This window comes from Nematostella vectensis, chromosome 15 (genome assembly GCF_932526225.1).
Source record: "Nematostella vectensis chromosome 15, jaNemVect1.1, whole genome shotgun sequence".
Classification (NCBI taxonomy): domain Eukaryota; kingdom Metazoa; phylum Cnidaria; class Anthozoa; order Actiniaria; family Edwardsiidae; genus Nematostella; species Nematostella vectensis.
In genome coordinates this window covers 12,721,414-12,744,833 of record NC_064048.1, presented here as the reverse complement: position 1 = coordinate 12,744,833, position 23,420 = coordinate 12,721,414, and the positions used below count along the sequence as shown (strand labels likewise).

Sequence of the window (23,420 nt, the reverse complement as noted above, 5' to 3'; positions counted from 1 at the left end):
CTTCTAATGTGAGATGGATCTTACAAAAGTCAAGAAAATACACTTGAAATTAGTATCTGTCGACAACAAGATAGCCGGTGTCTTTTGGGGTATCATCAAATCAAACAGATTTCATACACTCGTTCAAGCAATGTTACTTCTTCAGTAAAAAGATCTCACAGTCGAAAGACAGACGCTTTCAAAGGAGTTTAGGCTTTTAAATCTAATCTTTTTTGCGTTACTGATTCTTGTTTTTTTTCTCAGCGTCTTCGCGTGAAGTGCTTTACTGTGTCAAATTAATGATGAATCTGAAAGATGACTTATTTGAGTATATATGACGATTCTTGTCTTTGGTACATGCCATAAATTCGTTGTGAAGTCTAAATAAACCTGATGAAGGATCACAAAATATTTTTTTTCACATGGAAACGCTTCGTTAGTATTTCTCAAAATTGTGTAGTGTGGACTGAATATTCATCGGTGAACTGCAGACTTCCAACCAATCAATTTTCTCGGCGTGAATGAGAAGAAGGGGGCCTTTGCAAATGCCGTCTCAATCGCTTCAAAGAAAACCGTAGAATAACAAAATATAACATATGGAATAACCCAGGTTGAGGAGGAAAAAGATGTCGAATTGAGATTGAAGAGGGAAAAGAAAACGAAAATTGATAATAAGAATGTGGGTGGTCGGAAAGAATGTGTAGCAAACCTGATAAAGATAGATAATATGTTTTTTTTTAACAAGACTAGATAAACCTGATATTGGGATGCTGGTCTCATAAGATATTAATATGCATATAATTTTTGGGGGTAAAATACTAGGTTGTTTCCTTTCTTATCGCGGCAATGATTTGAACGGCGAAAGTATTGTATAGTCATCCCGTGTGAGGTGGGGTTGGGGTAGAGCGATATGTCACTCGTCTAACTGAGCTGGCGGTATCTTCAAAGACGATTTCAAAACAACCGCATTTGGCCTCCAACTAGGATTTTAAGAATTCTTAAACTCAACGCGAAGCTTTCTCCTTCAAAATAACAAATGTTTACAATTTTTTTATTCAAATATCGCGTTTGCTGCCGATCCTTTCGATCGCGTGATTTTCTTCTCACGACTGCCCGGAGAAATCACGAGATAAAATGAACACAAATGCTTAAATCGAGATAAACGATATGTTCATTTGGATCTATACACTAACATATCTCAATATTTCAGTAAAATCTCTCAAAGAAAGCTAAACAAAATTCCAAGATTTAAGGGTGCCCAGATTAAAAAGGCATTTGTTCCTGACCTCACGTCACTGTAGAAGCTCACGCGATATTTCCCAAGTACACCTTTTAAGCGACCAACAATTCTCCGACCAACGCATATAACACGAACGAAAATCAAATATAAATATAGAGATTTGAACGCGAAGTTTACCGTGAAATATAATAATGACATTATTCACGCCAAATTTCTACTTCCTTGTAGGTTATTCTACGACCACACGTTCGTCTGCCTTTTATCTTGCTAATAATTCAAGCAACAAAAAATAAATAACAAGCGAACATACCGTAATCTTGCCTTGTCATGGCTCGCCTTTCTTGCTTCTTTTCGAACCATTGTTGGCGATTTAAGCTTGCTTGCTCTTGGTAGCATTTAGTTTTTTTTTCTTGGGACGTCTCTCTATCACCGTTCGCTCAGCAGTATGTTGACAATTCTAACCCGCTCGGCACTTGGCGTGACTTTCAGGGCTGAATAATTTCCACAGACCACGTGCGACGTGATAAAAATAGGACCGAATGATTCACGATTTCTAACAATGAAGAATTTTATTGCAAACTACGGGATATCCAAATTTATGCGCCTTAGTACTAGTGGATATTTCTCAGCGGGGAAAAAAAATACAGAAAAGGAACTTTTTGATTTACCGACACTATTTTTTGCATCCCGAAACAAACGCACGATTTTCCCGAAAAGTGATAAGGGCTGAAACTCCAAGAGTCCTTTGTTAATCCAAATTGATTGAATGCACTTAAAAGTCCTTTTACGGGTCAAAGACTGTTTTTTAAGCTGGTATTTTAAATACACGTGATTTTGTGTTTGAAAATCTCCACGCATCAACATTTGAAAAAATAATGTTTGTTTTTTATTTTTATTTTTTTTTAGTTTAGGTTAGGATAGGCCATTTTTGCCAAAGGTCAGAGTATCTCTTATAATATCCGCCTTTTTGTACGCTGTGCGTGACTTTACCTCCGGAAATAAGCGCGACAACAAGTATTTATAGCCACCATAGTACTTATACACGTACAAAGCCGCACAAAAGCATTTTCAATAAAAACACCGCCATTATCTCGTGAAGAGAGCGCTTAATACAAAAATAAGACAACAGTCGAAACTATTAAAGAGTTTATTGAGTGATAGTCAGGGCTATGTGAGCTGAAAGGTTGTAAAACACACATGTCAAGGTCAAGGGTTCAATATGGCCACCGGTTCTTTAAAACTGTCACCTCTTTAAACAAACATGGCGGCAAATCCCCGTAAAGGCCGTCAGATTTACGGGGTTCTTCACGCGAGCGAGAAGTAGTCATTTGTAAATAACCTCGTAATATAATGATTACACATGTGTTCACGGTTGATTAGGCAACTTTACACTGAGAAATCACGTCACTTTTTGGGTGACGGCAAAATAAACAAAGAGACATGAGAGCGACGAAAAAAAAAACAATAAAAGCTAGCCTTTTTTGACATAGAGACTTTCTGGTTGTTTAGGAATTGCTGTTGCTTGTGTTGCTGGTATTCTCCGCCGGGGCGTGTGCGAATTTGCCACCAAAATGTCACGTGTAGTTTCCTATAGTGAATAACACCAACCGAAAACACAATTTCGAGGATTGACGTTATGAAATTAGCTTTACTATAATGCTTTAAACATACAGCCAAGCGAATATGCGGTTATCGTGACTAAAGGGCAGGGAAATTAGATTTGGCTAACCGGGAACGGGATTTTGAGGGGCTTAGATATGGTGTAAAAAAAGTCTGCGAAGACGGTAGGGGAACAAAATCGTTCGGGAAAACAAGATCCAATTCGTCATTTCATTATTAAGCGGAATTTTTCTATGTTTTTGTTGTTCATTGTTGCTAGAATCTCTGTAACACATAACGACTGAGTCGAAGGAGGCGCGCGGACGTGTAAAGGAGGCATTGATTGTTGTGATTGATGACCTCGAAGCAAATCGCAAACATACACCTGCAAAGTCAGCGGTAGCCTTAAAACGCGGCAAGTTGTTACAGAATGAAATATCAAATCTGTCCGCGTGCGTATGTGTTTGTTTCGAATTCCAAAGATGCACTTAACACTAGTAGATAGAAAATCGAAGAAAATGGCAAGTTTGAAACATGGATCTAGGTGCCAATTTGAAGATAAAAATTTTGTCAATCTTGATAGTATGTTAGTAGCGTGGGTTTCTAGCTAGAAGTATGTTGCCAGCGATGTTTTGATTGCGTGATTCTAGAATAAAAGAATAAGATGACGGCGGAGAAGTGTACGCTATAACCACAGGGATATCACCATTCAAAAGCTGCCAAGTGTCCACACTGGAAATCCGACTGAACGAAAGCTTCATTTCTCCTTTTAAAACAAAATACTTTGTTTGTTGTCTTTTATTTGTAAAGTGCATGGAAAAAATGTTGAGACTCTCGTACTAATAAAACTTAGTTGTGACCATAGATGGTCACAATCAATGTCTTAAGCCCCATGCAAACTGCGCCAGCACCTGCCAGCATTACAGGCGAATTTTCGCCAGACTGAAAATAGGACAAGGAAATGTCAAAATGGGAAATGGACTTTCTGACATTTCCTTTGTCTTGTGGTCAGTCGAGCAAGAATTCGCCAGCAATGCTGGCAGGTGCTGGCGCAGTTTGCGCAGGGCTTAATGCCTCTTTTAATTCGATGTCTTAAGTTTCCAAAGCCCTCTTGAAAATGGCATTGAGCTATAGGTAATTCAAAGGAATCACTTGCTTTCCTTGAATGGAAGTGACCGTGTTGAACCTTGGATGTGTGAACTATACAAAAGTCATCTTCGAATGTGTGGAACTATAGTCCGCCATGTTTTCTAAATTTTCTCTGAAAACGCTGTATAGTAATGGCCCGCAAGCTTCGGGGCAACTTTTCCTGCAACTTGCAATGCAACGGCGACAAAAGAAAAATGCGAGTTTCCCCGCATACCACGGAAACTAGAAAACAATTCTGCTTTTTTTTTTTTTTTTTTTTTTTTTTTTTTGCAACTTGCAACGCAAAACGAAAATACGTTGCAAGTTGCGGGATAATTTGCTTCGTGTGACATGGAATTCGGCCTTTTCCCTTAGGCAGCTACAGATTTGAGAGAAATGACGGAAAAAGCAGAACGCGACCAACACAAAGTGGTTAACACTAACCGCTCCAAGAGATCGCGTGAGGGTCTTATCTCTTGGCGGCTCATCAATTACACCATTAAATCATTACCTAGTATTAGGATTTCAGTCACGCACGAACGATCGAGAAAGACAGACAAAAAAAAACATCCGTCATGCATTTCGTCACCAATTAACTGATGCTGTGCACAACAGCGCGAAACTGCTGGATGAGACAAGCCAACCACAGGGGGGTAACTCACGAAACTTGCTCTGATTGGTTGGCGGCAGAAACTGGCGACGTATCGCGTGATTGTTGTGGCGCGAGATGGCTTGTGACAGCAGGGGATGGCTTGTGACAGCAGGGGGTGGCATGGTTATTACAGAATAAGCCAAGGGCATTGCCAAGCTCTGCTTTGATTCAAAAGCCTGAGTGAACTTATTCAAGCATGTCCCACCATATGAGAGAAAAACACGTTTGATCTAATGAAATATGGGCAATTGTACCAGTTTACGTTTAAGGGGGCCGACGAAAACATCAACCGACAAAAGATTGAAGGATCTATGAGAATCCGCCTATTTAATTAACAGGCCATTCGCTCTAAATTACCAGTCCAATCCACGAAGAAACTTTCAATAGACACAAATGAATGGCAGTGTTCGCCTGGATATGGGAAATGTCCATTAAAAAATGCTAGCTTGTCTGTTTTTCTTTTGAAAGCAGCCTTGCTGGTGAAGATGGGCGAATAATGAGCCGCTGACCAAAAAAAAAATACTGACCTGTCTACAGAATGAATGTCGATTGTCAATGGAAATGTGCTCGTGTAGACACGTAGACGCCGTTCATTTATCTACATTTCCAAATGCGAATACAATGAACGAATTCGATTGTTTCATCTTCATTATGAAAAGAACAGCATTTAAACTAGGCTTGACCAAGTGACCACGGGACAGAGATCGCTGTAGAGTGAGGAGCGAAAACAAGGCAAATCCAGTCGAAGTAGGAATACGTGCTTTATTCAACACTAACAAGACATAAGACCTCTTTTCTAAGTCAAATTATCCTATAGCCCGTGGCTTGACAGTAGACTGTTTGCAAAATGCGTTGATTCCCACATGCAGTATAATCTCTCACTAGTCGCGTGACATTTCTCACATTGGAAGTGCTTTTAGGTGGACAGCCTTTTTAAGATGTCAGCTGTATAAACAATTTAAAACGTTTGGTCTTCTTTGACACGCTCTATTTTGTTGTTGTAATGCAATGCTACACTTAATAGAATATAGACCCCTACGTCAGGGCGGTAAAGGGTTTTTTCGTGAAACGGGATTTGGCCATTTCAGTCACTGTCGAGAAACGTGAAATCGTACATTTCGACGTCCGTGAAACATAATTTAACTATTTCCGTCAAACGTGATTTGGAAGTCCCAAGTCTCCGTGAATCGAGTTTTAGCTCAAGTTTTGAGTGTGTTTGTTGAACGGAGAATCGTGTGACCTTCCCAAAATAGAAAGATCTTTTTTGTCGTATGCAGTGAATAAAATAATTTCGGATTTTGAACGCGGTCCTACGGTTTTTGCGAGTTTAGAACTCGATATTCGGGTATCCGAAAACGTGAGATGCCAAAAGGTCATTTTTGGGCCGTGAAACGTGAAAAAGCCATTTTTCGGGTCCGTGAAACGTGATCCATCCCTCTTCACCACCCTGCTGCTACTTATTTCCCATAACAAAAAAAAGTAGGAGCATATAGCCTGTTTGAAAAGTTGTTAATTTTAAAAATTCCTTTATTTACCTCATTTGAAAGGGATGGCCCTATTACCTGATTACTGGCAATTCCTTCGCCATTCTATATCTCAATTTCGCCAACATTTTCTCAGTCTTTATTAGCAAAGAAGGGAAAAGTGTGTTTGCAGATGATTTTATTTAGCGAAGTTTAGGTTCAAGTCATTATTTTTTTATTAAAAATGTACGCCAATCAAAAGATATCTTACGACTGTACAGAGGATGTGTTGGAGGAAAGGTATGCAGATGAAAAATTTCCATTTCCCTTTACTACATGCCCTTACCCCATTCGTGACTAAATGCCAAACAAAACATTTCCAGGTCTATTTCCATGGGTTAAAAGATAAGGGAAAAAGAATTGAAAAAAAAAACCATCTACCTGAGATCGAACCCGGCCTGAAGAACAAAAAGGAAACCATACATACGAATAACCCAATCGGTATGGCATCACAAGGCTTTCACGGAAGGCTGTAGAGAAGCCGAAGGCCCCAAGCACCGATATTTCCGGCGAATATGCTGTACAACACTCTTGCAAGGCATCCAAACCCGCGCATTAATGGGGAGGACAATAACCAGGATCCCAGGCCTGTACATATCAATATTTGGGTGACCTTCAAACCTGCTCGGTCAATCTCTTGGAGGCCTGGGTCTTAGGGCATTTCAAGATTAGCGAGATAAAGATCTGACCAAGCGATAAATTTTTTTCTCGCCGCGATTCTCAAATTGACAGGGATCAGCATTTTTCACCATGTTTTCTGGAGATCAGGGAGCGAAAAAAGTTTAGCTCTTCTAAATATGGGCACCAATGCCCATATAAGGTAGTACAAACGATGGACAATATCCATGGGGAATATGTTTGATAATACGGTTACGCCACGCACAGCTCGCTGAGATATAAGATGTAAATAATTCATGTTTATTTGCGCGCTCTGAGTCCCTTGGTGGCTTGCTTTGTCGGCGCGTGGCATCGTAATGCACGGGCGCATCGTCTTTTATTGTGTACAGGTTATCAAATTAGCGAACAAAAAAGACGTTGTTTTGGGAACCGTTGTTTTGATATCATTTGAAACGCATAAAATAAATAGAAATAAATAAAGTGCGATTTGGCGATTATCTCAACAACATGGTCTAACCGTAAAACCCACAACGGCAATTGGCCGATGGACGCCTTCTTTCTTTATTTCGCGGGACTTTCGATTTTTTCCGTTTAAAACCCACTGTATTTCATACTCTTTCTTCGGTCGCTAATAAGGATCTTTGGACTGCTGAGACAGCTAGCCATTACTAAGAGCAATGGTAGCCATCCTAACGCCCTTGACACACACAGGGTACCCAGAATCACCCCATCAACCCTATCGACTCGAGCGAGGCCTGTTCGAGCTACTTCCTGTTGCTTTTTCAAAATGGCGGCTTTCAAGACACCTGGGAATTTCTCGAAAAAAGGCGAGAATGACAAGGCTTTATCGCTGCTTTTATCATGTTCTATGACAGCTGTAACAAATCCTTTAAACGTCGTAAAAGTATTGATTCAGGTAAGCTGAATTTCGGGTTAAATCTCACTGGAATCACCATCGAGTTTCCTCAACGAGATATGCCGATGGTTTCTTAAAAATTATGAATTAAACTCGTAGAAAATCCTAGTTTTGTGACAGGCTACGGGCCTGATTTAGTAACATGTTTGTAGCTTTTCGGCAGCCCGCTATTATTCCACCCCAAACGAGCCTGTTATTTTTACATTCTTCCAAGGTTGGTCACGAGCCTTTGCCTGCAAAGCTGACGACGACAGTGTTTGGATCGCAAGTCTATAGACTGCCAGGCCTCTTCCAGTACCGTGAGTTATTGGCAGTATCTTGAGCGGATTACTCTGTTCCACCTTTTCTTCACTCACTGTTATCAATGCTCTGTAAACTCTTACTTATGATTAGATCGTTTTCAATCAATCAATCTTTTATTGAATATTTTAAATGTAAATACAATAAAGGAAAAGCCGAAGACAGAGGCTTATAAGGTTTTCTGGCTTCCATCATTCAAAATCATTCAAATGGATCATTGGCTCTGACCAATCAAATAGCAATAATGCAATAGGTGACTTACTCTAAGGACACATGGGATTTTTTGGGTATCAGACCAGACTTTTATCAGAAAGGGATTATTTTCATTGAATGATTTTAATTTTTCATTGCTCTCTGGTGTGTTGACCATTCCTGTGTTTATTTTGTTGCCACTCAAAAAGTCATATGACTTCTTAGTAGAGCAAGTTGCCTATTCTGTTAGTTTGAATGACAGTAGCAAGAAAGCTGTTTGGCAGTTGGAAAACATTGGTTGGAGTTAGCAGAATATTGAGAATTGCATTCAAGCAAAAGACCCCTATGACAAAAAGATGTAGTTCTTTATTTAAATCTATTATTGTATTAACTTTTTCTTGGGCAATTCATCAACAAAGAAAAGGCAATATTTGAACACTGCAAATTTCCTACCACAAAGCAGGGGTTACATTAGGCCCCGGCGGCCGGCGGAAGCGCCGGCTATTTTCCATGGGCTACGCTGGCTACTTTTTTTTTAAATTCGACTTTAGTTTTATTTGAGCTAAAAAGATAAAATAACTTCCACCTCCTACTTATCAATCTCCACCGCCTACTCTGAAAGTTAAGGCCTGCATAGGACAAAAACCTAGAATCCCATTACTAATTGGGTGATTAAATATGTAAATTGTGTTGCCTTTATGACGTTCTCTAAGCCCCCAGATCTGTGCAATATAGTAGTGCTATGATAGCCATAGACAAAAGACATGCATTTTCCCCAAAAAAATAACTAGTTGTTACTTTTTCTATACTGACAATTCTCTTGTAATTGGACACAGAAAAGTGCCTGTTATTTGTTGGTAGAATTACTGTATCCCTTACTGTACGTGATTTTCCATTTGATGTGTTTGACAGTATTATGCTATAATGATCTGTTTTGTACCAAAAATCTAACAAATCAAACCTAAATTCTGTATTTATTTTAAACAAATCTGAAAAAAAACGTTTTATTGAAAACATTCATTGATTCGCATTTATTATAATTCTCTTTTTAGTGTCACATATCCGGTCAGCAGAAGGTTTCTTTGGACTTTATAGAGGGGTTGTACCAAGGTAGAACTGCTGCAATATTAGGGTATTTAACCTATTCAAAGCTGGGAAAAGGACACCAACTTGTGCATTGTGATTCCACTCACACATTGACTATTTTCTGGCATTTGTCAAGAAAAGGACCTGCTTAAAATATCTTCCTGTCCACAGTACGGAACATGGGCTTCTTCATGAATCAGTGCTCTTTTCCTAGTGTCATGGATCTAAATCATACTATATTTTATAAGAACAGTATTTAATAAGAGCAGTGGCATGGCCCTCTAATCCAGCTAAGGTCAGGGATCTTATCAGAGGTCAGGGATCTTATCAGAGGTCAGATATCTGATAAGAACAGTGGCATGTGAAACACTTGGGACTAGAGGATATATACAAAGTTCTATATACAAATTGGATGGAAAAGTGAAAAACTACAGCAGCTCTGGATCCGATTGGATGCAATGTCTTGAGAATATGTATTGAAAAGTATTGGGAGAGAAGACAAAAACAGAAGTAAAAAATTCCAACATTTCTGACTTGCCGTCCTGTTAAAGGACTGCAAGGTGTGAGCCTTTTGTCTGATTGTTTCACAGGATTCTTTGTCAGCTAACAGGAAGTGTGATCAATGATTTTGCCCTGGAGGTGCGTAAAAAACAGGATTTTTACTGGTTTTTTTTTTTTGCAAATGTTATTGTATCATGTAAATAACAATGGACTCCAAGATGTCATACAAACTAAAACATACTCTGAGCTTTTCCGATTTTGAAGTACTTTTAAGGATGTCCTAAAGCATGCTGCTTTCAATTGTTGAATTCCTTGGGGCACCTTACAAGAAACCTTTGCAGTTAATTCACGACCTGGAAATGTTCTTCACATCAAACATTATAACAATACAAACAGTGAGAAATATATGAAGTAAAAGCATTTATATAATTGTATTTTATTGTATCTATATTATTAGTTTGGGGTTCGACAATAACCTTTTTCAGTTTGACTGTACTATGAATAATCGATCTTATTCCACAGGCTTTACAAAGCAGAGAGAGATGTGATAATGCCGAGCAAACAGAGAAGGTGAGCTGGTGACGGCACATTTCATAGGCTGAACTGGTATCAATTCAACTGGTATCTGTACAACTGGTATCAATACAACTTTTATCTGTACAACTAGTATCAATACAACTGATATCAATACAACTGCTTTCAATACAACTGGTATCAGTACAACTGGTATCAATACAACTGGTATCTGTACAACAGATATCAATACAACTTGTATCTGTACAACTGGTATCATTACAACTTCTATCTATACAACTAGTATCAATACAACTGGTATCAATACTATTGGTATAAATTCAACTGGTATCTGTACAACTGGTATCAATACAACTGGTATCAATTCAACTGGTATTAATTCAACTGGTATCAATACAACTGGTATCAATTCAACTGGTATCAATACAACTGATATCAGTACAACTGGCATCAATTCAACTGGTATCAATACCACCGGTATCAATACAACTGGTATCAGTACAACTGGTATCGGTACAACTGGTATCTGTACAACTGGTATCTGTACATTTGGTATCTGGACAACTGGTATCAATTCAACTGGTATCTGTACAACTGGTATCAATAGAACTGGTATCTGTACAACTGGTATCAATTCAACTGGTATCAATACTATTGGTATAAATTCAACTGGTATCTGTACAACTGGTATCAATACAACTGGTATCAATTCAACTGGTATCAATTCAACTGGTATCAATACAACTGGTATCAATACAACTGATATCAGTACAACTGGCATCAATTCAACTGGTATTTGTACAACTGGCATCAATTCAACTGGTATCAATACCACCGGTATCAATACAACTGGTATCAGTACAACTGGTATCGGTACAACTGGTATCTGTACAACTGGTATCTGTACAACTGGTATCTGTACAACCGGTATCTTTACAACCGGTATCTGTACAACTGGTATCTGTACAACTGGTATCAATACAACTGGTATCAATACAACTGGTATCTTTACAACTGGTATCAATACAACTGGTATCTGTACAACTGGTATCTGTACAACTGGTATCAATACAACTGGTATCAATACAACTGGTATCAATACAACTGGTATCTGTACAACTGGTATCTGTACAACAGATATCAATACAACTGGTATCTGTACAACTGGTATCTGTACAACTGGTATCTGTACAACTGGTATCTGTACAATTATAGGCAGGCCACTCATCAAAGTATATACCACAAAATAAAAATGGCATTATTATTTTTATCTTTATTATTATTATTTTATTTGGGGAATATTTAGATTTAGTCAAATCATTACAACAGGCATACTGCTAGTCTGATGCTCAGAAAATTGTTTTACAGAGTTTTGCACAAGACACCCAAGACTTCACTGTCGAGGTACAGTAGGTACTGTAGTTATACTAGGTATAGAAGGTACTGTAGTTATACTAGGTATAGTAGGTACTGTAGTTATACTAGGTATAGTAGGTACTGTAGTATTACAAGGTATAGTAGGTGCTGTAGTTATACAAGGTATAGTAGGTACTGTAGTTATACTAGGTATAGTAGGTACTGTAGTTATACTAGGTATAGTAGGTACTATAGTTATACTAGGTATAGTAGGTACTGTAGTTATACTAGGTATAGTAGGTACTGTAGTTATACAAGGTATAGTAGGTACTGTAGTTATACTGGGTATAGTAGGTACTGTAGTTATACTGGGTATAGTAGGTACTGTAGTTATACTAGGTATAGTAGGTACTGTAGTTATACTAGGTATAGTAGGTACTGTAGTTATACTGGGTATAGTAGGTACTGTAGTTATACTAGGTATAGTAGGTACTGTGGTTATACTAGGTATAGTAGGTACTGTAGTTATACTGGGTGTAGTAGGTACTGTAGTTATACTAGGTATAGTAGGTGCTGTAGTTATACTAGGTATAGTAGGTACTGTAGTTATACTAGGTATAGTAGGTACTGTAGTTATACTAGGTATAGTAGGTACTGTAGTTATACTAGGTATAGTAGGTACTGTAGTTATACTAGGTATAGTAGGTACTGTAGTTATACAAGGTATAGTAGGTACTGTAGTTATACTTGGTATAGTAGGTACTGTAGTTATACTTGGTATAGTAGGTACTGTAGTTATACTAGGTATAGTAGGTACTGTAGTTATACTAGGTATAGTAGGTACTGTAGTTATACTAGGTACAGTAGGTACTGTAGTTATACTGGGTACAGTAGGTACTGTAGTTATACTAGGTATAGTAGGTACTGTAGTTATACTGGGTACAGTAGGTACTGTAGTTATACTAGGTATAGTAGGTACTGTAGTTATACTGGGTGTAGTAGGTACTGTAGTTATACTAGGTACAGTAGGTACTGTAGTTATACTGGGTACAGTAGGTACTGTAGTTATACTAGGTATAGTAGGTACTGTAGTTATACTAGGTATAGTAGGTACTGTAGTTATACTAGGTATAGTAGGTACTGTAGTTATACTAGGTATAGTAGGTACTGTAGTTATACTAGGTATAGTAGGTACTGTAGTTATACTAGGTATAGTAGGTACTGTAGTTATACTAGGTATAGTAGGTACTGTAGTTATACTGGGTGTAGTAGGTACTGTAGTTATACTAGGTATAGTAGGTACTGTAGTTATACTAGGTATAGTAGGTACTGTAGTTATACTAGGTATAGTAGGTACTGTAGTTATACTAGGTATAGTAGGTACTGTAGTTATACTAGGTATAGTAGGTACTGTAGTTATACTAGGTATAGTAGGTACTGTAGTTATACTAGGTATAGTAGGTACTGTAGTTATACTGGGTGTAGTAGGTACTGTAGTTATACTAGGTATAGTAGGTACTGTAGTTATACTGGGTGTAGTAGGTACTGTAGTTATACTAGGTATAGTAGGTACTGTAGTTATACTGGGTATAGTAGGTACTGTAGTTATACTTGGTATAGTAGGTACTGTAGTTATCCTAGGTATAGTAGGTACTGTAGTTATACTAGGTATAGAAGGTACTGTGGTTATACTAGGTATAGTAGGTACTGTAGTTATACTAGGTATAGTAGGTACTGTAGTTATACTAGGTATAGTAGGTACCGTAGTTATACTAGGTATAGTAGGTAATGTAGTTATACTGGGTATAGTAGGTACCGTAGTTATACTAGGTATAGTAGGTAATGTAGTTATACTGGGTATAGTAGGTACTGTAGTTTTACCAGGTATAGTAGGTACTGTAGTTATACTGGGTGTAGTAGGTACTGTAGTTATACTAGGTATAGTAGGTACTGTAGTTATACTGGGTACAGTAGGTACTGTAGTTATACTAGGTATAGTAGGTACTGTAGTTATACTAGGTATAGTAGGTACTGTAGTTATACTAGGTATAGTAGGTACTGTAGTTATACTTGGTATAGTAGGTACTGTAGTTATCCTAGGTATAGTAGGTACTGTAGTTATACTAGGTATAGAAGGTACTGTGGTTATACTAGGTATAGTAGGTACTGTAGTTATACTAGGTATAGTAGGTACTGTAGTTATACTAGGTATAGTAGGTACCGTAGTTATACTAGGTATAGTAGGTAATGTAGTTATACTGGGTATAGTAGGTACTGTAGTTTTACCAGGTATAGTAGGTACTGTAGTTATACTAGGTATAGAAGGTACTATAGTCAAGGATTATACTAGGTATAGTAGGTACTGTAGTTATACTAGGTATAGTAGGTACTGTAGTTATACTGGGTGTAGTAGGTACTGTAGTTATACTAGGTATAGTAGGTACTGTAGGTATATTAGGTACATTAGGTATAGTAGGTACTGTAGTTATACTAGGTACAGTAGGTACTGTAGTTATACTAGGTATAGAAGGTACTGTGGTTATACTAGGTATAGTAGGTACTGTAGTTATACTAGGTATAGTAGGTACTGTAGTTTTACCAGGTATAGTAGGTACTGTAGTTATACTAGGTATAGTAGGTACTGTAGTTATACTAGGTATAGAAGGTACTGTAGTTATCCTAGGTATAGTAGGTACCTTAGTTATACTAGGTATAGAAGGTACTGTGGTTATACTAGGTATAGTAGGTACTGTAGTTATACTAGGTATAGAAGGTACTGTAGTTTTACCAGGTATAGTAGGTACTGTAGTTATACTAGGTATAGTAGGTACTGTAGTTATCCTAGGTATAGTAGGTACCGTAGTTATACTAGGTATAGTAGGTACTGTAGTTATACTAGGTATAGTAGGTACTGTGGTTATACTAGGTATAGTAGGTACTGTAGTTATACTAGGTATAGAAGGTACTGTAGTTTTACCAGGTATAGTAGGTACTGTAGTTATACTAGGTATAGTAGGTACTGTAGTTTTACCAGGTATAGTAGGTACTGTAGTTATACTAGGTATAGTAGGTACTGTAGTTATCCTAGGTATAGTAGGTACCGTAGTTATACTAGGTATAGTAGGTACTGTAGTTATACTAGGTATAGTAGGTACTGTGGTTATACTAGGTATAGTAGGTACTGTGGTTATACTAGGTATAGTAGGTACTGTAGTTATACTAGGTATAGTAGGTAATGTAGTTATACTTGGTATAGTAGGTACTGTAGTTATACTAGATATAGTAGGTACTGTAGTTATCCTAGGTATAGTAGGTACTGTAGTTATCCTAGGTATAGTAGGTACTGTAGTTATACTGGGTATAGTAGGTACTGTAGTTATACTAGGTACAGTAGGTACTGTAGTTATACTAGGTATAGTAGGTACCGTAGTTATACTAGGTATAGTAGGTAATGTAGTTATACTGGGTATAGTAGGTACTGTAGTTTTACCAGGTATAGTAGGTACTGTAGTTATACTAGGTATAGAAGGTACTATAGTCAAGGATTATATTGTTAGATACTAAGAAATATTATTTTAATCCTAAAGTTTATTTACATTTCAGACTTGCAAGCAAACAGCAGCCAAGTGTGCTGCAGTGGTGTTATCCCATCCGTTTCAAGGTATAACATTTACATCTTCATCGAATACCCTCTGCCTACACCCATTCCCTTTCAACCCCTCCCTTCTACCCTCTGCCTCAACCCCCCCCCCCCCCCATCTAACTGCCACTCTCTGCCTACATCCATTTCCTGCCAACCCCTCCCTTCTACCCTCGGCCTCAACCCCCCTAACTGCTACCCTCTGCCTACATCCATTTCCTGTCAACCCCTCCTACCCTCGGCCTCTACCCCTCCTGTCAACACCTCCCTGCTACCCTCGGCCTCAACCCCCCTATATGCTACCCTTTGCCTACACCCATTCCCTTCCAACCCCTCCCTGCTACCCTTTGCCTCCACCCTCTCCCTCCTACCCTCTGCCTCCACCCTCTGTCTTCTACCCTTTGCCTCCACCCTCTCCCTCCTACCCTCTGCCTCCACCCTCTCCCTCCTACCCTCTGCCTCCACCCTCTCCCCCCTACCCTCTGCCTCCACCCTCTCCCTCCTACCATCTGCCTCCACCCTCTCCCTCCTACCCTCTGCCTCCACCCTCACCCTCCTACCCTCTGCCTCCTACCCTCTGCCTCCAACCCCTCCCCCCTACCCTCTGCCTCCACCCTCTCCCCCCTACCCTCTGCCTCCACCCTCTCCCTCCTACCCTCTGCCTCCACCCTCTGCCTCCACTCCCTTTCCTCTGCCCTCACCTGCTGGTTCAATACCACTATAATGGTGGGTGATATCTTAGATATACAGTAACCCCCTACTCTGAGATCAGTTATTTAAGGACATTTGAAGCTACATATATGCTGTTAATCTGAGCCTGCTTATGGGTACAGTTTTGTTGGTACCTTATCTACTGGGTTAATGTCTAAAATAATAATTTGTCTTTTTAGTTATAACTGTCCGAATGGTTGTCCAGTTTGTTGGCAAGGAAGCTATATATACGTAAGTGCTACTTTATAATGTAGTTATTTAGACACTTGCTCTTTCCTTGGTCTTTTTTTATAACAGGGGTATTTTTAACCTTCCTTCCTCTATAACAGGGGTATTTTAAAACTTTCTTTCTCTATAACAGAGCTATTTTAAAACCTTCTTTCTCTATAACAGAGGCTTGACGTCCTCCATCAAGGAGATCTATAATGAACATGGGATATTAGGATTCTTTGCGTAAGTCATGCTTTGTTTCTGATTGCCTTCTCTATATTGACTGTTGTATTAATGATTTTGGCCTGGCATTCTCCCCTATATTGGCTGTTGTATTAACTGTTTTGGCCTGGCATAATCCCCTATATTAACTGTTGTATTAATGGTTTTGGCCTGGCATTCCTCAGTGGGCTTGTTCCGAGGATAGCTGGTGAAGTCCTATCTCTATGGATGTACCGCTCTGTTGTTTTTATCATCAACAAATTTTTCCTGGATTCTGAGGTAAGTGATCCAACAGCTGTCTCAAAGAGTCTAATCCAGTTAGCATTTTGTCATTCTTTAGCAAGATACCAAGCACGAAAAAGCATCCAATTCCATCCGCTGATTTGGGAAAACTATTGCGATGTTTTTAATTATATTTACTGAATAAAAAAAATTATGTTTTAGATGGTTATTTGGAGATAATGACAAATGTATGGCTGGCTGGGTCTCTTTTTAACCCCTTACGTGTATGATGGGGAGGAAGATGGAGGGGGGTATTCATTAGGCAGGGTCATTAACCTACTAACTCGTTAACCTAAGACTTCAGTCTAATTAAAGACCCATAATTATTTAAGCCTGTAATTCAGACTGTGACTGCATCCCTGGGTAACGTCCACCCTTATATGTGATCGAGTTTTGGATTGTAGTATGAAGGTGGAAAGTATGATAGTGCAATTATAAGCACTGAGAAATCATGTGACTTTTTGAGTGGCAAGCTGCCCCAAATATGAACACAGAAATGAGTACAGCCGTCACCAGAGAGCAACACATAAAATCTTGCAATGAAAATAAGCCGTTTCTGACAGGAAATGCTGATCAATAAGCGCTTAAAAAGGGGCGTTATTGTTATTTTGCTACCAAAAGCCTGAGTGGGTGCAAATTTGGTAACAGAAATGTCACATGAGTCGCCTATTTGTGCATATTTTGAATGAACATGCGCATATTATTTTGAATTATTAATCTTCAAATACCTAATAAACCCCCTGAACGTGACATGTGATCCCCATAAATATTATTAACATTTAGTATCTACCAATGTATGTATCCACTACCCCCTTGGTACTTTTTCTTCCGTTGTATACATAAATCGTATTGTTGTTTGTTCAGATGGCTGAGAGGAAGGAAGTTACTGTTTACACGACTGCTCTATCTCAAGTAAGTTACTGTTTACACTACTGCTCTATCTCAAGTAAGTTACTGTTTACACGACTGCTCTATCTCAAGTAAGTTACTATTTACACGACTTCTCTATCTCAAGTAAGTTACTGTTTACACTACTGCTCTATCTCAAGTAAGTTACTGTTTACACGACTGCTCTATCTCAAGTAAGTTACTGTTTACACGACTGCTCTATCTCAAGTAAGTTACTATTTACACGACTTCTCTATCTCAAGTAAGTTACTGTTTACACTACTGCTCTATCTTTAGTAAGTTACTATTTACACGACCGCTCTATCTCAAGTAAGTTACTGTTTACAAGACTGCTCTATCTCAAGTAAGTTACTGTTTACACGACTGCTCTATCTCAAGTAAGTTACTGTTTACACGACTGCTCTATCTCAAGTAAGTTACTGTTTACACGACTGCTCTATCTCAGGTAAGTTACTGTTTACACGACTGCTCTATCTCAAGTGAGTTACTGTTTACACGACTTTTCTATCTCAAGTAAGTTACTGTTTACACGACTGCTCTATCTCAAGTAAGTTACTGTTTACACGACTGCTCTATCTCAAGTAAGTTACTGTTTACACGACTGCTCTATCTCAAGTAAGTTACTGTTTACACGACTTCTCTATCTTAAGTAAGTTACTGTTTACACGACTGCTCTATCTTAAGTAAGTTACTGTTTACACGACTTTTCTATCTCAAGTAAGTTACTGTTTACACGGTTGCTCTATCTCAAGTAAGTTACTGTTTACATGACTTTTCTATCTCAAGTAAGTTACTATTTACACGACCGCTCTATCTCAAGTAAGTTACTGTTTACACGACTGCTCTATCTCAAGTAAGTTACTGTTTACACGACTGCTCTATCTCAAGTGAGTTACTGTTTACACGGCTTTTCTATCTCAAGTAAGTTACTGTTTACACGACTGCTCTATCTCAAGTAAGTTACTGTTTACACGACATCTCTATCTCATATAAGTTACTGTTTACACGACTGCTCTATCTCAAGTAAGTTACTGTTTACACGACATCTCTATCTCAAGTAAGTTACTGTTTACACGACATCTCTATCTCAAGTAAGTTACTGTTTACACGACTGCTCTATCTCAAGTAAGTTACTTTTTACACGACATCTCTATCTCAAGTAAGTTAATGTTTACACGACTGCTCTATCTCAAGTAAGTTACTGTTTACACGGCTCCTCTATCTCAAGTAAGTTAATGTTTACACGACTTCTCTATCTCAAGTAAGTTACTGTTTACACGACCGCTCTATCTCAAGTAAGTTACTATTTACACGACTGCTCTATCTCAAGTAAGTTACTATTTACACGACTGCTCTATCTCAAGTAAGTTACTGTTTACACGACTGCTCTATCTCAAGTAAGTTACTGTTTACACGACATCTCTATCTCAAGTAAGTTAATGTTTACACGACCGCTCTATCTCAAGTAAGTTACTATTTACAGGACTGCTCTATCTCAAGTAAGTAATGTTTACACGACTTCTCTATCTCAAGTAAGTTACTGTTTACACGACCGCTCTATCTCAAGTAAGTTACTATTTACACGACTGCTCTATCTCAAGTAAGTTACTATTTACACGACTGCTCTATCTCAAGTAAGTTTACTGTTTACACGACTGCCTTATCTCAAGTAAGTTACTGTTTACACGACTGCTCTATCTCAAGTAAGTTACTGTTTACACGACTGCTCTATCTCAAGTAAGTTACTGTTTACACGACCGCTCTATCTCAAGTAAGTTACTATTTACACGACTGCTCTATCTCAAGTAAGTTACTGTTTACACGAATGCCTTATCTCAAGTAAGTTACTGTTTACACGACTGCTCTATCTCAAGTAAGTTACTGTTTACACGACCGCTCTATCTCAAGTAAGTTACTATTTACAAGACTGCTCTATCTCAAGTAAGTTACTGTTTACACGACTGCTCTATCTCAAGTAAGTTACTGTTTACACGACTTTTCTATCTCAAGTAAGTTACTGTTTACACGACTGCTCTATCTCAAGTAAGTTACTATTTACACGACTGCTCTATCTCAAGTAAGTTACTGTTTACACGACTGCTCTATCTCAAGTAAGTTACTGTTTACACGACATCTCTATCTCATATAAGTTACTGTTTACACGACTGCTCTATCTCAAGTAAGTTACTGTTTACACGACATCTCTATCTCAAGTAAGTTACTGTTTACACGACTGCTCTATCTCAAGTAAGTTACTGTTTACACGACTGCTCTATCTCAAGTAAGTTACTGTTTACACGACATCTCTATCTCAAGTAAGTTAATGTTTACACGACTGCTCTATCTCAAGTAAGTTACTTTTTACACGACATCTCTATCTCAAGTAAGTTACTGTTTACACGACTGCTCTATCTCAAGTAAGTTACTGTTTACACGACCGCTCTATCTCAAGTAAGTTACTATTTACACGACTGCTCTATCTCAAGTAAGTTACTATTTACACGACTGCTCTATCTCAAGTAAGTTTACTATTTACACGACTGCTCTATCTCAAGTAAGTTACTATTTACACGACTGCTCTATCTCAAGTAAGTTACTGTTTACACGACTGCCTTATCTCAAGTAAGTTACTGTTTACACGACTGCTCTATCTCAAGTAAGTTACTGTTTACACGACCGCTCTATCTCAAGTAAGTTACTATTTACAAGACTGCTCTATCTCAAGTAAGTTACTGTTTACACGACTGCTCTATCTCAAGTAAGTTACTGTTTACACGACTTTTCTATCTCAAGTAAGTTGCTGTTTACACGACTGCTCTATCTCAAGTAAGTTACTGTTTACACGACTGCTCTATCTCAAGTAAGTTACTATTTACACGACTGCTCTATCTCAAGTAAGTTACTATTTACACGACTGCTCTATCTCAAGTAAGTTACTGTTTACACGACTTCTCTATCTCAAGTAAGTTACTATTTACACGACCGCTCTATCTCAAGTAAGTTACTGTTTACACGACTGCTCTATCTCAAGTAAGTTACTGTTTAAACGACTGCTCTATCTCAAGTAAGTTACTGTTTACACGACTGCTCTATCTCAAGTAAGTTACTATTTACACGACTGCTCTATCTCAAGTAAGTTACTGTTTACACGACTGCTCTATCTCAAGTAAGTTACTGTTTACACGACTGCTCTATCTCAAGTAAGTTACTGTTTACACGACTGCTCTATCTCAAGTAAGTTACTGTTTACACGACTTCTCTATCTTAAGTAAGTTACTGTTTACACGACTGCTCTATCTTAAGTAAGTTACTGTTTACACGACTGCTCTATCTCAAGTAAGTTACTGTTTACACGACTGCTCTATCTCAAGTAAGTTACTGTTTACACGACTGCTCTATCTCAAGTAAGTTACTGTTTACACGACTTCTCTATCTTAAGTAAGTTACTGTTTACACGACTGCTCTATCTTAAGTAAGTTACTGTTTACACGACTGCTCTATCTCAAGTAAGTTACTGTTTACACTACTGCTCTATCTCAAGTAAGTTACTGTTTACACGACTGCTCTATCTCAAGTAAGTTACTATTTACACGACCGCTCTATCTCAAGTAAGTTACTGTTTACACGACTGCTCTATCTAAGTAAGTTACTGTTTACACGACTGCTCTATCTCAAGTAAGTTAATGTTTACACGACTTCTCTATCTCAAGTAAGTTACTGTTTACACGACTTCTCTATCTCAAGTAAGTTACTATTTACACGACTGCTCTTTTGTGTTTCAGTGGCTCTCCAGTATGTTCACGTACCCTTTTGTGGTAGTTTCAAACAACATGATCTCCAACAATGTTGGGTAAGTCATAGTCAACAATGTTGGGTAAGTCATAGTCAACAATGTTGGGTAAGTCATAGTCAACAATGTTGGGTAAGTCATAGTCTAGGTTTTTTTAGACACTGATGAAGAGGCAGTAGCCTCGAAACGTCTGTATTTTTACAAAATTATTAGCGCTGTAAACAAACATTTAAACAAAATATAACGTGAATTTCCCAGCGCTACCAGCCCTAATCAACACCACGTTGAATTTTTACCAGTATCAGTCATAGTCAACAATTTAGATTCGCCGTTTAGACTCATTGTTTTTTTCCGATTCGCCGTGTAGACTTATTTTTTTTTTCCTTTTTCGCCGTGTAGACGCATTCATTGTTTTTCCCATACGCAGTGTAAACTCATTGTTTCTTTCCCATTCTCCGTTTAGACTCATTTGTTTTCTTTTTTTTTCTATTCGCCGTTTAGACTAATTGTATTTTCCTATTCGCCGTTTACACTCATTGTTTTTTCCTATTCGCCGTTTACACTCATTGTTTTTTCCTATTCACCGTTTAGACTCATTGGATTTTCCAATTCGCCGTTTACACTTTTTGTATTTTCCTATTCGCCGTTTACACTTAGTTTTTTCCTATTTGCCGTTTACACTCATTTTTTTCCTATCGCCGTTTACACTCATTGTTTTTTCCCTATTCGCTGTTTGCACTCATTGTATTTTTCCTATTCGCCGTTTAGACTTGCGGCAGGTGAACCCCCGGCTATGCCAGTTTATGCCGACTGGGTGGATTGCTTCAAGCACATGAGAAAAACGGTAACTACTGCGCATTCCTTGCGAATATGTATGAAGCGCAACTATGTTGACATACTCACCTGACCTGCACTTCACATAGAGATGCTCCACACAGTTTACAAACATGAGTGTGAGTTAGTGGGTAAAGAAAGTCATTGAAGAAGGTAACACAGGCCTGCGGTTATTTTACGTCCCCTTATATAGGTTAATGCAGCGTGTTTGGAGAGACGGGCTCTCCGGTTTAAGCAATGTCTTTGTTCTGCGAATGCGTCAAACAGTAATCAATTCCTGAATTGCTGGTAGTGGTGAAGAGGGCTTTGGAAACTTCCAGGGCTCGTTTTTTTGGGGGGGAAATTTCTTGTTAGGTGGGGTATGTATCTTTTAGTTAAAAGAGAAAAAAACAGAATTGAGACTAAGTAGGGAGTGAAGTAAATTTTGTTGGGAATGGATTGGCACCTTTCTAGCGGTTTCTGTATCAAACATCTTTTGCTGTGAAATGTGTTTCAGGGCAACCTATGGCGTGGGTCAAGCCTGTTCAGGCGGACCGTCAAGACCAAGCTAGCCATCAAATAACTCCGCGGTCGCCTGTACCGGGTAACCTCACCACTCGGCAAATCTCTCAACTGAAGTCTAGACGCCGAAACCGACCAATCATCGTCTGTCTACTCAGCTCTTCGCAGATTTGATTCTGGCCGCGATGGACTGGAACTCACTAATGGACCTATAGTGAGGTTTTGTGTAAAGCCACTTCGCACCCTTCAAATGGTAGTATTTCGGTGACATTCTGTGAGTTGAATATTGCTAATAATTTGTTATTTTATTGGATTTGGGGACCAAGGAACTTATACTTGTGAATTTTATTTTAATAAAATTTGGAATAAATAGCTACTTTTTGTGGCTTTGGAATTCTGGCTTTTGTTTATGCACCATACATTACTGCATTGTAGTGGTACCTATTTTCGGACAGTGCCCTATTATCGGACACTCGAAAAAATTCCTAAATATATCAAACAATAGGAAAACACGCCAAAAATGACCCAAAACTAGAAATAATTTATTCTCGCGCACCGCAAAATGGCGATTGAAATCCTCTCTTTGACTTGAAATACGCGAGGACGAAATGAAGCCGTAAAATAATCAAAGATTTACCGATCGTGTTGAAAGTTGCTCGGCGAATCCGCCATTTTGTTGTTGATCTCCCAGGATGCT

The 23,420-nt window shown here is 38.5% G+C and overlaps 2 protein-coding genes across 2 annotated transcripts in view; one reads left to right on the top strand and one right to left on the bottom strand.

Moving 5' to 3' along the window:
• LOC5504475 overlaps positions 1 to 1,682 on the bottom strand; it is a 28,497-nt gene extending 26,815 nt beyond the window's left edge. Inside the window, exon 1 of the mRNA XM_048722339.1 lies at positions 1,530 to 1,682. Coding sequence (XP_048578296.1) covers positions 1,530 to 1,615 — 86 coding nt within the window. The 5' untranslated portion in view covers positions 1,616 to 1,682. The remainder of the gene's footprint in view (positions 1 to 1,529) is intronic.
• A 5,800-nt stretch (positions 1,683 to 7,482) lies between these two features.
• On the top strand, positions 7,483 to 23,117 carry LOC5504479 (mitochondrial carrier homolog 2). The gene is made up of 14 exons (XM_048722865.1): positions 7,483 to 7,655; positions 7,870 to 7,954; positions 9,200 to 9,257; positions 9,824 to 9,872; positions 10,257 to 10,304; positions 11,637 to 11,672; positions 15,228 to 15,285; positions 16,155 to 16,206; positions 16,369 to 16,428; positions 16,593 to 16,686; positions 17,554 to 17,601; positions 21,381 to 21,448; positions 22,157 to 22,232; positions 22,719 to 23,117. Exons 1-14 carry the CDS (start codon positions 7,527 to 7,529, stop codon positions 22,782 to 22,784), a joined length of 927 nt encoding a protein of 308 aa, XP_048578822.1. The 5' UTR covers positions 7,483 to 7,526; the 3' UTR covers positions 22,785 to 23,117.
• Positions 23,118 to 23,420: the final 303 nt, after the last annotated feature.